The sequence below is a fragment of the Geospiza fortis genome, unplaced genomic scaffold (assembly GCF_000277835.1).
Source record: "Geospiza fortis unplaced genomic scaffold, GeoFor_1.0 scaffold408, whole genome shotgun sequence".
NCBI classification, from domain to species: domain Eukaryota; kingdom Metazoa; phylum Chordata; class Aves; order Passeriformes; family Thraupidae; genus Geospiza; species Geospiza fortis.
Genome location: NW_005054330.1, coordinates 5,929,568 through 5,942,866, shown reverse-complemented (window position 1 = coordinate 5,942,866; position 13,299 = coordinate 5,929,568). Strand labels below are relative to the sequence as shown.

Sequence of the window (13,299 nt, the reverse complement as noted above, 5' to 3'; positions counted from 1 at the left end):
GAACGGGGCGACCCTGAGAGGGAACGGGGTTTGGAGCAGGGTGGCACTGAGGTGGGGACGGGGTTTGGAGCAGGGTGGCGCTGAGGTGGGGACGGGGTTTGAAACAGGGTGGCGCTGAGGGGGAAACGGAGCTTGGGATGGGGCAGCTCTGAGAGGGACCTGGGGCTTGGCACGGGGCAGCTCTGAGGGGAACCCTGGTCTGCCCGCTGTAACCTCCGGGGTCTGGGGGGCTCCGCGCCCTCCCAGCGAGGTGGTGGGGTCACCGTCCCTGGAGGTTGTTAAGGAAAGGTTGGCCGAGGCGCTGGGTGCCACGGGGAAGGTGGCACGGTGGGGTTCATTCACTGGGTGGTCTCGGAGGGGCTTCTTCAATGTAATTCTTTCTGTGCTTCTCCCCACTTTAATTGCTGGGGTGCTCCCAGCCTTTAAACTTATAAATTTTGTCCCCGAGGAAAAGTAGATGTTGCTTAAATTACATCTCCTCTCATCCATATTTTTTGCTTAGAGTCAGCCAGCCAAGTGCTTCCTGAATGTCCCTGTTCCCTTTTTCAGGCACTCGTTTCTATGAGATAAGCTGTAAAGATGTTGAAGTTTAAATGTGGAGCCCGAAATCCAGTCGAGGCAGGACCAATGGAGCCCCTCACCAGCCGAGTGTCTCGGCTAAATCTGCTCTTTCAGGTGAAGGACATCTGGCCTGGGAGCAGCTGATCTTGGTTTTATCCTTGTCTATCCCCAGGATCTCAAAATACAACTTTGCATGCTGATGCTGAAACCATGCCTGAGTTGTTCTTTGGGGTAAAAGAAAAGGGTGAAGTTCAAAGCGTACCTGGTTTGCACAAAATTCAGTGGATAGTGACTGGTCTTATGTTTTGTGCATCTGCTGATGTTTTAGCCTGATCGATTTTTCCGTTTAAATATGTAATATTGCTTTCTGTAATCTCTAGTTTTTTCATGAGTGAAGGAGCTGTGGGTTTGTCCCAAGATGAACTTACCTAAGGGGCTGCTTTTTCATCATCTGAGGTCCAACAGCTTTTCCTTCCAGAGCTACTGTTGATGCTGATTTCTTCAATTGTTTGTACCCTGTAAAGTCCTGCATTGTGCACTGTCAAGGAAAAGGCCAGTCAGATCAGAGTCATCAGGAGGATATAGGTTGTTAAAATTTGAATCATAACTTTTTTTGAGACTGCTAGTTTAGTTGCTTGAAACATTAAAGGATTGCTTTGTCTACAAGAAAAATACCTGTAGCAGCTATTACAAATAGACATAGTGAGTTGATATATTTACCTCACACTTCTGTATAATTTGCCTAATTTCTGAAGTAGTGATTTTAAAATGGATATATATTATCTGCTCTATACATCTGTTATTGATTTGAGGCTTTTCATTGTTGTCTGAGACTCCATCTGCTGTTGCTGCTTTTTTTTTCCAGGGGAAGCCACTCTTTGTGACTCAACAGCAGATGTCTCCTCTCTCCCGGGAAGGCATCCTTGATTCATTATTTGTTCTTTTTGAAGAATGCAGAAACCCTGCTTTAATGAAAATTAAACATGTTGGCAACTTTGTCAAGAAGTGTAAGTTTGTTTACACTAATTTTCAGGTGTCACTTTATAAAACAGTTCTTAAGAATCTGGATGTTAGAGTAATGCTTTAGTTGCTTTGATTGTAACCCAGGACTTTGAGCATCTGATTTTTTGTTGGCAGACTCAGCTCTGCAAAGGGGATCTTGGCAATCTTGGTAAGGATTTGTTCAGGTCCAAGAAGATCAAATGCGAGTGGCTTTTGAAGTGCTGTGACTCAAATGTGCCTCCTTCTTAGTCTGTACCGTATTTATATTTGAAGTGGTATTTTCTTGGAAAGTGAGTACTGGCTACAGCAAAGCTCTGAGTGTGCACCACAGAAGGATGTCAGAAGTTGAGAGCAGGGTGGTGACTATCAGAAAAAAAGATTTGAGAGAGAAACTTGGTAATCTCTGGCTCTTTCAAAATAATACCTTTTGGATTCCATGTGTTACCCAAGTTCTGCATGTGTAACTTGTAAAGAGTATTTCTGTGCTTCAGAAATACAGGTCCTAAAGGAGTAAATATTTTATTGATAATGTGCCCAGATTCCTTTTGGGGAAGAGCAAAGAAAATTTCCATCAATTTTTCCATTAAGATGTAGCAGAAAGACATTTGATTTCAAGTAACATGTTGTGCCCCCTGTTATAATTCTGCCCAATGGTTTGTAGGTATTATCAGCAGACAGTAATTTTCTGCTAGTTTGAAGAATTTTTAGAACAATCTCCTGTGAGTGACTGATTATCACAGGGCATGCTGGCTGGAACTAGTCAGTGGAAGACTTGAGCTGAATATCTGCAGTAAATGCCTGTGGTTGGTTGTTAGACAATAGACTGGTGCCTCCCTCAGGCAGAGGAGCAAACCCTGCCCCTGGACTAGAACTTGCTGGGTAAAGCCCTCATGTTTAGAGAATGTACTTTGTATTGATAAAGGATGGCTGGAAAGAAATTAGGAACCAAAGAGGTTCTCAGCCTCTGATGTTATGAATGGGACAGAATTATGGTTGCCATGGGAACTGTCTTATCATTTCCTGATCCTTTTGTATGTACCATATTTCAGACTTAACTCTGCATTGATACAGTCTTTTTCTAGTTCTGATGCATGCTGTTATTTTTAAGAAGCATATTCTGGAAAGATTTAACATTTCTTGAGAATCTGGAACTGAATGTTGGGATTTTTTTAGTTTTGGTTTGCTGGAGCTTTTTAAATTTTATTCCCCAGTTTCGATGTTGTCTCTTTTTTATGAAATGCCAGTTGCCAAATGTAAAAATAAGTATTTTATTTTTATAGATGCAGAGGCTATCGCTGAACTAAAGGAACTGCAACCCAGTGTGAAGGACTTTGAAGTAAAGAGTGTGGTTGGCTGTGGTCACTTTGCAGATGTCAAAGTAGTGAGAGAGAAAGTCACTGGTGATGTCTATGCTATGAAGGTGATGAGCAAGGAGTCCTTGCTGGCACAGGAGCACGTATGTATATTTTTCTGTTATGAGACTAGGAGGATAAATTGCAATTTGTTGAACACTTCCTTTCTGTCACTATTATTAGAACTGAGTTAAAAATATATCTTGAGAAAGTACATCCTGCATTTGAGTGAAGCAATAAATTTGTGTGTAGCTTTGCTGTGTTTAAAAGTCATTGTCACAGTCTATGGGTCTGTTGGGTGAGGTGCCATCCTCAGGTACCAAAACATGGCCCTTGTTGTAAAGAGTTTCCCATCTAATTATAAGAAAAGAAAAACAGATAATGAAAACACTGAATCAGTATTGATCTTGTTGAAGATGGTTTGAATTTTCAGACAATCTATTCATTAAGGTTTTTTTTTTATTTTAAAGAGCAAAGTAGAATGTCAGGAGTGGGTGTGAAGGCAAACTGTGGTGACTGGATTTTTATGGAGAGCCTCTCGCTAGCTTGAGAAATGTGTTACTTGGAAACTTAAAAAAGGGATAATGGAGGTTGTTCTCATAGTTTGGTGAGAAACAGAAGTTAATCTTTGCTGACATGAGATGACAAGTAGGACAGGGATACTCCATGAGAGACTTCATGAATTTATACAATATCTGGATCAGTTGTTCCCAATACATGGTGCACTAAGGTTGCTCCTGATATCCCTCAGCATTGTTTGGGGCTAGGAGAAATGGAACCCAACTAAAATTACCCTTTCTGGGGCACAGATTGACAAGAAAGCAAAGTATGGTGCTACCCTCACATGGCACTTGCTCAGGAAACAGCACTTAATAATTTCAGTGTAATTTTTTTTGTGATGTGTGCCAAGTTTTTCTAAAACTAGGTGATTATAATGTATTCTCACTCCCTCTCATCATGATGTAACTGAACACTTTTTTGGTAGGTGTCATTTTTTGAGGAAGAACGCAGCATATTAGCTCAGAGCACCAGCCCATGGATTCCACAGTTACAGTATGCATTTCAAGACAAGAAAAATCTCTACTTGGTAATGCCTAGTTTTTGATTTTCTCCTCTATTGAACACCATTGTTGTTGGTTTATTAAAGAATAATGTGATGGTTGAAATGTGCTTGTTTTCTGTAAATTTTCCTGCACTATGTTGCACTGTTTGATATATGCCCAGTGTCATACTGGGGAGTTGAATGGACTATCTTGTATATCTGTTCCTTTAAAATTGTGTGTAGGTTATGGAGTATCAGCCTGGAGGGGATTTGCTGTCACTCTTAAACAGATATGAGGACCAGCTTGATGAGAATATGGTGCAGTTCTACCTTGCAGAGTTGGTTTTGGCCATTCACAGTGTCCATCAGATGGGTTATGTCCACCGGTATGTCAAGGTTCCTTTGGGTGCTTCTATATTCTGTCCTCTTTCAGTATTTCACATGCTGTGTCAGAGGACAGAATTAGAAAATTAATCAGACTCCCAGCTATAATTGTAGCTCAGGGCATTAACTTTGATGTAAAGTTCAGACCAATATCAAGAAAGGATTGTTACATACATTTTTCTGGATGCTCAGTAAAAAGAAGCCTTAATGTTGCACTATAAAAAATTTAAATATTTTCCATGGATTGCTGCTTTTGGCACCAAATACTATAGGGAATTAATGTAATTGTTAAAAATGGTTGTGTGCTGATCGGTGAACAGGGCAGTATAGGATGTTGGAGTAGTTAAATATCACAGAGTTTTCTCTCAGGGCTTGGAGACTGTTACTGTGTGCATTTTCAAATCATACTGGTATTTCAAAAAACTATTCCATTCTGAGGGTGTGGAAATGTTAGGCAGTATATTATGTTCCAAGAGCTTGTAGTGAGTACACTTAGAGCATGGGCTGTGGCTTTCTAGTGCAAGGTCACTGCCTGAATTTGGAAGATGTGCAGAATAAGTCGTGAGGGAGTTTGGGAAGAAAAATATAAAATACTTTACTGCAACTCAGTTACAATGTGGTCGAGGTGCAAAATCACCTTCTCTTTTCATCTGCTGTCAATAATTATTAACCTTCCATGAAATAAGGAGAGCTGTAATACCTCCATATTTGCTTGGAAACAGAGCAATTTTTGGAAAAAGGCTCCCACTTGAAAGGCTTTATGCATGTGGTTGAGTATAGCTGAATAGGGATATCCTGTTATCTGGATGTGCCAGTAGGGAATCGTCTGGAAAGGTTCTGATTCCTTTCTTCTGGCTTACAGGGACATCAAACCAGAGAATGTTCTTATTGACAGAACAGGACACATTAAACTGGTGGACTTTGGGTCAGCTGCCAAAATGACAGTAAACAAAACGGTAATAATGTGGATTTAAACTTTGTCTGTACCTTGTTTGGATAGTCCAGTTGAAAAAGGAAAACTAACTTGGTATCTGTTCTTTGATTACACCTTGCTCTTCTTTCTTCTGCCTTTCTTGTCCACTATGGAATCTATTCACAATTGTATTTTTCCATTTGTGAATGACTTTTCAAGCGTGAGCTCAAGTATCTTTTGTCGCCCTCAGCAGATACATATTTCCTTAATAAAATATTCATACACAAGAAAGGTAAAGGTAAGTCTGCTTTCTCATGGTGCTGCACTGTGATACAAAATCATATTTCTACAGGTTCTTACAGCTGTTCCATGCTGTGTTTAAAGGGGACATGGATTTATAGTTGGAATGAAAATTGTGCCTGTTGTAACTAAGTTCACATAACTTTGAAGACTGGGGAGCTCTTGATCAAAATGAGTTACATTTAAATATTCTGGGCTTCACTCACCACAAAGTACTGCATCAAATCTAAATCAGGGGAGTTTTTTATAAGTTGCTTGTAAGTTTTGGTAACTGCACACAACTTGCAGTGAAAATTTTTAAAATTTAAATGTGTCTAAGTGAGAACATGAAGTTCTGTACCATATTTCTGTCTTGTTTTACAGTTTTTATTTTTCCATAACATTTTCTTTGTAATGTGATTCTTAATATCCTGTTTTTCCCTGCTCTTACATTTTCAGTGCTTCTCTGCATTGCATTTTCCTTTGAAATTTTTTCTTCACGCTATCTCTTCGGTCACTCATAGGTTTTTGTGTTAGCCTGCCTCCTGTTTTGTTTCATTCTTTATGCCACTCAGTACAAAAATGGTTGTAGCATTGGCTCCTGAATTACCTTTTTAAGCAGTCCAGAAATTCAAATAATAGTACTTTGCTGATCATGAACACTAGGTAAAAGGGATGACAGAGAATGTAATGAGGGCAGGAAATATTTCTGTCTGAACTTGACCATTTTTGAAATTTCAGCTATGATGTCCCTGTTAATACTAGTTGAAGCAGAGTGTGTTTGCTGTTTAAAACAAACATCAGTTTAGTATTTCTATGCTTTTTGGGATGCTACTTTTCTACTTTAGCAGTTTGTACTTTATAGTAACAATTAGCTTTGATAATTTGGCTCTTTATATCAAATAGTTCTCTTTGTTTATCAGCAGTTTCCTTAACCTGGTGCTTATTTGCTAAACAGCTTTGGTTAAAAATGCTTTCTTAAAATTCACATGGAGGGCTGAAAATTGTCTTGTTAAAAAAATAAAAAAGAGGTGAGGGGGAATATAAAACCTTTGTTTTATTACCAAGATGCCATTGAACAGAAAGTGCTGTAATTTCACTTGGTTTATTTTTGCTCCCAGGTAAATGCCAGGCTCCCTGTGGGCACACCTGACTACATGGCACCAGAGATGCTGACAGGGTTGGGAGGGGATGGCAAAGCCTCCTATGGCCCTGAGTGTGACTGGTGGTCCCTTGGAGTCATTGCCTATGAAATGATCTATGGAAGGTCTCCCTTCACTGAAGGCACTTCAGCAAAAACTTTCAATAACATCATGAACTTCCAGGTAGAGACATCTCCCTCCCTGTTCTCAAGTAAAAAGGCTGCAACTAAAGGCTGTTTTTCTCTGCTTTACATAAAAGCTTATGGATGCCTTACTTTGTCATGTTCATCAAATATTTGGAATATATGCACTGTGTTGTATTTATATTATAAATTATAGGTATTATAGGTATCAAGTTATTTTTTGTAACAGGTGTCATCATCCCCAATTAAAAAAATCCTATGACCCACCCTTTGGAGGTTTGTGAGAATTTTCTGGGGAAATGTCTTGTTTTACTCTTCCATTTGTGTGTACCATTGGCCATTGTTCAGCATAAGATACTGACCTGGGATACCATTTGCCTGGGTGGGAATGGTTGTTCCTGTGTTCTTATCTTTACTGCAGTAAATGCATATAAAAGCCTACTTGGATAAAATGCACCACGCTTTTATTTGTGTGCTATAAATATTCATCCTTTGTACCTGACATATCTCAGAATAATGAAACTTAATCTTCCTGTTCTGAGCCTGTTTTCCTACCAAGCAGAAATCCATTTCTTTCTAATGCAGAGATTTCTGAAGTTCCCAGAGGATGTGAAAGTTAGCAGTGACTTTCTTGACCTGATCCAGAGCCTGCTCTGTGGGCAGAAGGAAAGGCTGGGTTATGAGGATCTTTGCTGCCATCCATTCTTTTCTAAAATTGACTGGAACAATATCCGTAATTGTAAGTAGAATAAAATTGTATTTATAAACAATTTCTGGTTTTTTTTGGTACTGGGAAAATTTGTACAATGAGTATTAAAGTGTGTTTGATCTGAATTATTCCTAATGAAACAGGACTGGTTCCTGGAGCAGGTGTTTTTAACAAAACAGCTCATTTTGGTTTTTGCAAAGGCTATGTTAACATCTCAGGTAAAAATTGTAAGGTAAGAGGATGTTTTATTAAACTCCGCATGAATTCCTGATGCAATTGCCATATTACTGCAGGCACTGGACTGGAAAACCAAAATGGTCCTCTCCATGTCCTTCTTCAGATTAGAAGGCATCAGTATGTTTTTTCAGGCCTTTCCCGCTTCAGTTTGCTAATTTTTGGCTTCATCTTTTATTGTTGCTGTTGAATCTTCAGGTTTCTCTTTTGTTACTTGTGGACCAACTTTACTTAAGGTTGGATTATTTTCTGTCGTTCCAGTAGGTGATGAAATGTCTGTGGCCATAAGGGCCATTGGAGCTTTTTGTCAAAGTCAATGGGGATAATGTATTACTGCTTTTTTTGGTGAAAAATCTGTTAATTCAACCAGGAATAGAATAAAACCAGTGAACCAGATAATTCTCTATGCAGAAAACTGTTTATAATACTATGCAAGCAATGGAATTTGGTATTTGGAAGTACTGAGGCACCAGCTCCATGGCAAAAGCAAATACTTCACAGTTCATCAGTGATCTCTGTATGGGGATCTGATCGTGTTGGAGAGTATTTTAAATTATTTGGATTGTAAGATTATCTGGACTAGCAACATGTCTGCCTTATGTTTTTTGTCAAATATGCTGTAAGGGAATGATTCTGCTCCATTTTCCATGATAAATTGCTAAGCGAGTCCTTCTACTTTTGATGACTATCTCAGCACTTCAGCTGTCAGCTCCACAGACTGTTTGCTCACTTTTCTGTCGATTCATTAATTTTGAACTTGTGGAGCTGCTGTTCTGTTAAATTCCATTGTTTCTGCCCTTTGAGAGCCATTGAGCCTGGAGCCCTTTTCATCACTTTAGCATACATTTCCCAGTGCTCTCTGCCTTCTCTCCCTAGAGCCCTGCCTAAGCCACCAGGTTCTGTTCCTGAATTTAGTGTTGCATTTATATCATGTTACCTCAGATATAGAGAGAAGAATGACATGTGAGCGTATGTTCTGGTGTTTCCTTGGCAATTGCCTGTCTAGTATTCACACAGCTGCAGGAGTTAATGGAGCGTTTTGCCAATTTGTGTGACAGCAGTGATGCTGATGGACAAGCCACTAGGCAGCCCTGGTGTGGTTATAATGTTGGAATAACCATTTGGGGTTTAAAAAATCCCATTTCTGTCTGCAGCTGGCCAGCAGATTGCATCATTCCCTGTAATATCCACACCTTCCTACTGGGAGGTTTCATGCAGTTTTGACCCTCATTTTGTTGTTATGCCTCATACTTGATAAACCCCCACAGTAACTGGCGCAAAACACAGCAGTGTCTGTGCTTCAAGCAGCGGATTCAATGTATCACCTATTGCTTTGCTCTCAGTAGTGGTTCTCCCTGTGCTGATTTTTCTGAGCAGTCTTGCTGTCATTCTGTTCAAAACCTGGGTCAGATTTGACCTGGGCTATCTAAAAGCTAAAGGCTTCTTTCTAATCTTGACCTCTGCTGATAGTGGTGTTTAACTGGAGAAATGGCAGCTTGAGAAGATGGGTGGTGGAAGAGGTCATAGGATTTAGATTTACATTAAAGAATCTCACTACCCCAAGTTAATCTGGTCAAAGACTTTAAGGTTATGGAGTGTTGGGACTGGGTGATCCTAAAGCCAACTGAAGTAACTCTGATCCACAATTGTTAGACAAATTCAGTGTCAGTCTAGTCAGACTTTCCTACAGTCTATCAGGGCAGTGATGTAATTCCTATTTCAGGCTGAGCAAGGTAGTGAAAAAAATTGGTACCTTTGCCTTGCAGGTATTTAGTTATCGTGCTGGGAGCTCCAGGATAGCCATTCTTAATACACTGATTTTGGTTAAGAATGTGTCATTAAGGGGCTTTTCAGTGTTACACTTTGTTGTTATGGTAACCTATGAAACACTTGACTTTTTAGTAAACCCCTTTCCAAAAGATCATTGCCTCTAAAAAAGGCTCCCAACTTCCCTGGGTCCAAGTAATGTATTTGTAGAAGCAGCTCTTAAGTTACAGAAACAGAATCAAACAATTAAACCTAAAGTCAGGTTTATTTGAATTTGTCTCAACAGGTGATTTTTCCTCTTTGTTGGAGTATTGTACTGAAACACACTTATTGATTCTGCTCTCTGTTGCTCTCTTTCTTTTTTCTGCTATTTTATGACTTCTAAAGCTTATTAAAAAAACCCACCTGCAAACAGATACCATTACACTTCCTCCCCAAAAATAAAATAAACTAAAACTTTCAAAAGTTTTTGTTCACTTACTGAAGAATTTTCTGAAAGTATTTTGGAATTTATTTACCTGAAATAAGCATATTTCTGTCTGTGTTTCAGCTAAATGATCAGGTATTTCACTAGACAGTTGATAAGAGAACCATTCGAGTACCTAAGAAGTATCTAAAATCAGAGGTAGAGAATGGGGGAATGGCATACTTGAGTTACCAGCAACAAGGCTGCATTCTGTATAATCTGAAGATTTTTTTGCTTGTCTTTTGTTATTTGACATCCATAAACTGCATCAGCTTTTTAATTTGGAATCAAAAATCTGCTTGCTGAAGTCTAGCTGGGAGATGGTCAGAAAACTTTCATCTGTGTACAGCATAAAGAGCCTTTCATTTTAAGAATTGCTTTGTAATTACAGTCCAAGAATGGAATGGCATATTTGGACTTGCACATGAAACTATTTATATGAAAAGACCGGAGTTAATGTCTTGTGCAAACAGAAGAACTTGAGAAAGTATTAAAGACTGATTTTTAAACTGTTTTCTGCTGTTAAAGAGGCAGGACCCAAATCTCATTATTCATAAGTCTAAGACACTTCTCCTTATGAACACCACGTTGTCATTCAGGATGTTAACAGTTACACATTGTAGTGTTTCATTTAAATTTCTGTCTTCAGAAAAATGTGTTGACTTGTTTCTTGACATGGAGATCACTTGCACTGCAGATTGGAAATCACTTTTATTAATAGAAATGTATGTGTTGGATCATTGTCTTGACAAAACACTAAAGGTGTTCAGATAATATTGTAATGATAGGTTAGAACTAGCATGGTGCCTTTTTTATACGTGGTCTTAGCAAAAATTTCCTTTAGTTTCATCACTGGGATTTTCTATTTTTCTTTCCTAACACTTTCTCAAATAGGTCTGTTAGAGCCTGAGGAAGAGGAATGCCTAACCTATTTAAAAAGGCTGTGTGGATGCTTTTCCTCAGAAAGCATTTATAGATCACCTTGTAGATCAAGAAGAGACACATTTTTATCCTTAAGAAACATCCTGTATTGCCTTTAAGTTTCCTATTTCAGTTGAGTCTTTCACTGTCCCAGGGGAAATGCAGTCTCTCTTTTCTGAATTTGCATGAAAATATTTTGAAAGGATGGAAAGACCTGGTTAAGGCAATGTTCTTTGTACCAGTCATAAATACACACACTGAGGCAGAGTTTTAAAAAAAAAGGCTTTTTTCCATAAGAGACACTTTATCTAATCTTAATGATAAACTGATTAAAGTACTGGAGTATGTGTGGTAGTTTTGGATTTTTCCTTTTTTCTTTTTCCTTTTTTCTTTTTCTTTTTTTTTTCTTATACTTAGCAACCTACAACACCCCCTTTTCCTCTGAAAGTCATTCTTTGGAACAGATGGAAGAGGGTTACATCCTTCCACAAGTGGGGATGTATCTAGGCAAGGAATTGGCTTTTTTAAAACATGCAGTTCTCCACAAGATACTTTAAATGGTAAACAGAACATGTACGTTGTTGTAACGTGTCGGGGACAAAAGGAGCTCTTTGTACCCAACCAGTTTGTGTGAGTAGAAGCACTGGGTTTACTGTCTTCTTGAGTAATACTTTTGGGTGAGCCTGAGAAAAGTGCAAATTTGTCACCTTGTCAGATGTGATGGCATGGTGTTCACATTTATTTCTCAGAGGCTTATCTTGACCTCTGCTGAAGGATCCTTCCCTTTAAAGAAGCAACTGATAAGCACATCAATGTATTTGCATTCACCAGTCTTCATTTTGTTCTGAAAGTGCTATAGTTGTGTGACAGCTTTCTGATTTTAAACAAGAAATAATAACTTAACTAGACGTTATGCCATGGTGTGACCCACACTTGAGAACAAAGTTGCTTGTCTGTTTTAGCTTGGTTTTACAAGGCTACTCTGTTTTTTCTGTGGGTATTTTGGACATCAGATAAAGGACTCCTTAGTCTGAGGAATAAAAATCTATGAGGAAGCTACCAAATAATTAGCAACATCACACAGAGTGGATCTAGTTTTGTTTTTTTCTAAGTTATTCCCTCTTACTGCTAAGTGATATTTTCCTCCAACAGCTGAAACTTCTTCAGAAGTTCTGCTTCTCATTTTTAGCCACTGTTCACAAGTTCAGAACTACTTAACATCTAGAGGTGTTTTTGTCAAATGACTGTTCCAAGTTTTCTCTTTAGTTGCTACTACTTCTTGATACAAATATTGTAACAAAGTTATACTGCAGAGTTGCAGAGATTTTGGACTGTTTTGCATGTGGTTTGGGTAGCAATTCTTATTGTTGGTAAGAGGGACAACTTTCTTTTTAATTGCAAGGCCCTGAAGATGACTCTTAAGATCTTCTTTGCTAATTTCTGGTGGGAAGTAAGGCTTTAGATGTCTCTTTCAGAGATGAAGTTAAATCTGTCAGGCTCTGGGGAGGACAGAACAGGGTGCTCGTACCCTTATGAAAAGGCAGCTAAGTTGGTTTTTGCTACCCCTTTAAAAATGTTCTAGACTTTTGCAGATGAAGTGAAGAGTTTGCTATTTTCTCTGTTACTTTACCTCATAGACAGTATCTGCCTTCAAAAACACTGTTAAAAATCCCACAGCAACCTCTTTCTGTGAGAGAAAGTGCAGAGTTCTTTCAGCAAAGGTCCTGAAACTAAAAAATACTAATCCTGAACTGATTCTCCTCTGCTGTGAATTAACTACAACTTTGGGCTTGTACTTGCATTTAAGATGATATGCTTACAAATTGTTTTCTGTTACTTGTCTTGTTTTTAACCATTAAGAACATATGTAAGAGTAGCTGGACATTTTCCTGATATTAAGTGGTTTTTTTTAAGGAAATACATATTCCAGTCAACAAGCTATATTTCAAAATTATGTTTATGTTGCATAAGTATCAGCATTACGTTATAGTTTTTATTATAATCAATTAAATAGAAGAAATTAATAAATCTGTGATACTGACATACATTTTAAATGTTCTGGAGCTCGTAAGTTCCAGTAGACTGAAACTGTTTACTACAGAACCTATTTAATTAGTGTATTTTCCCCATTTATCTCATTCTAATGCACTTGGAACTACAGTACACGAGCAGCATCTGCTTCATGGAATTTCTTCTCACTTCCCTGCTTGGGAGCAGCGTCAGGATGGCTCTTCAGGGAGCTGCTACCAAAGCCTGTGCCTGTACTTGGGATTTGGCAGTTGACGGAGACAGATTCTTTATTTTAATTTTTTTTTTTAATCTATTAATGCTGGTCTGGTGGGTAGTTCCAGCGAGGGAATGGAGAGTTAAAGGCGGGCAGTGGA

General features: G+C 38.7%; 1 protein-coding gene across 10 annotated transcripts in view; it reads left to right on the top strand.

The window, feature by feature from the left end:
* The first annotated feature begins 547 nt into the window (after positions 1 to 547).
* CIT (citron rho-interacting serine/threonine kinase) overlaps positions 548 to 13,299 on the top strand; it is a 68,644-nt gene continuing 55,892 nt past the window's right edge. For 9 of the 10 annotated variants that reach the window (XM_031057396.1, XM_031057393.1, XM_005421478.2 and 6 more), the window contains exons 1-8: positions 548 to 675; positions 1,427 to 1,568; positions 2,844 to 3,019; positions 3,901 to 4,002; positions 4,201 to 4,343; positions 5,204 to 5,297; positions 6,655 to 6,858; positions 7,404 to 7,557. In XM_031057396.1, coding sequence (XP_030913256.1) covers positions 580 to 675; positions 1,427 to 1,568; positions 2,844 to 3,019; positions 3,901 to 4,002; positions 4,201 to 4,343; positions 5,204 to 5,297; positions 6,655 to 6,858; positions 7,404 to 7,557 — 1,111 coding nt within the window. In that variant the 5' untranslated portion in view covers positions 548 to 579. Of the gene's footprint in view, positions 676 to 1,426; positions 1,569 to 2,843; positions 3,020 to 3,900; positions 4,003 to 4,200; positions 4,344 to 5,203; positions 5,298 to 6,654; positions 6,859 to 7,403; positions 7,558 to 13,299 lie in introns of those variants that run through there. The other variant, XM_031057397.1, reaches the window with a different exon arrangement.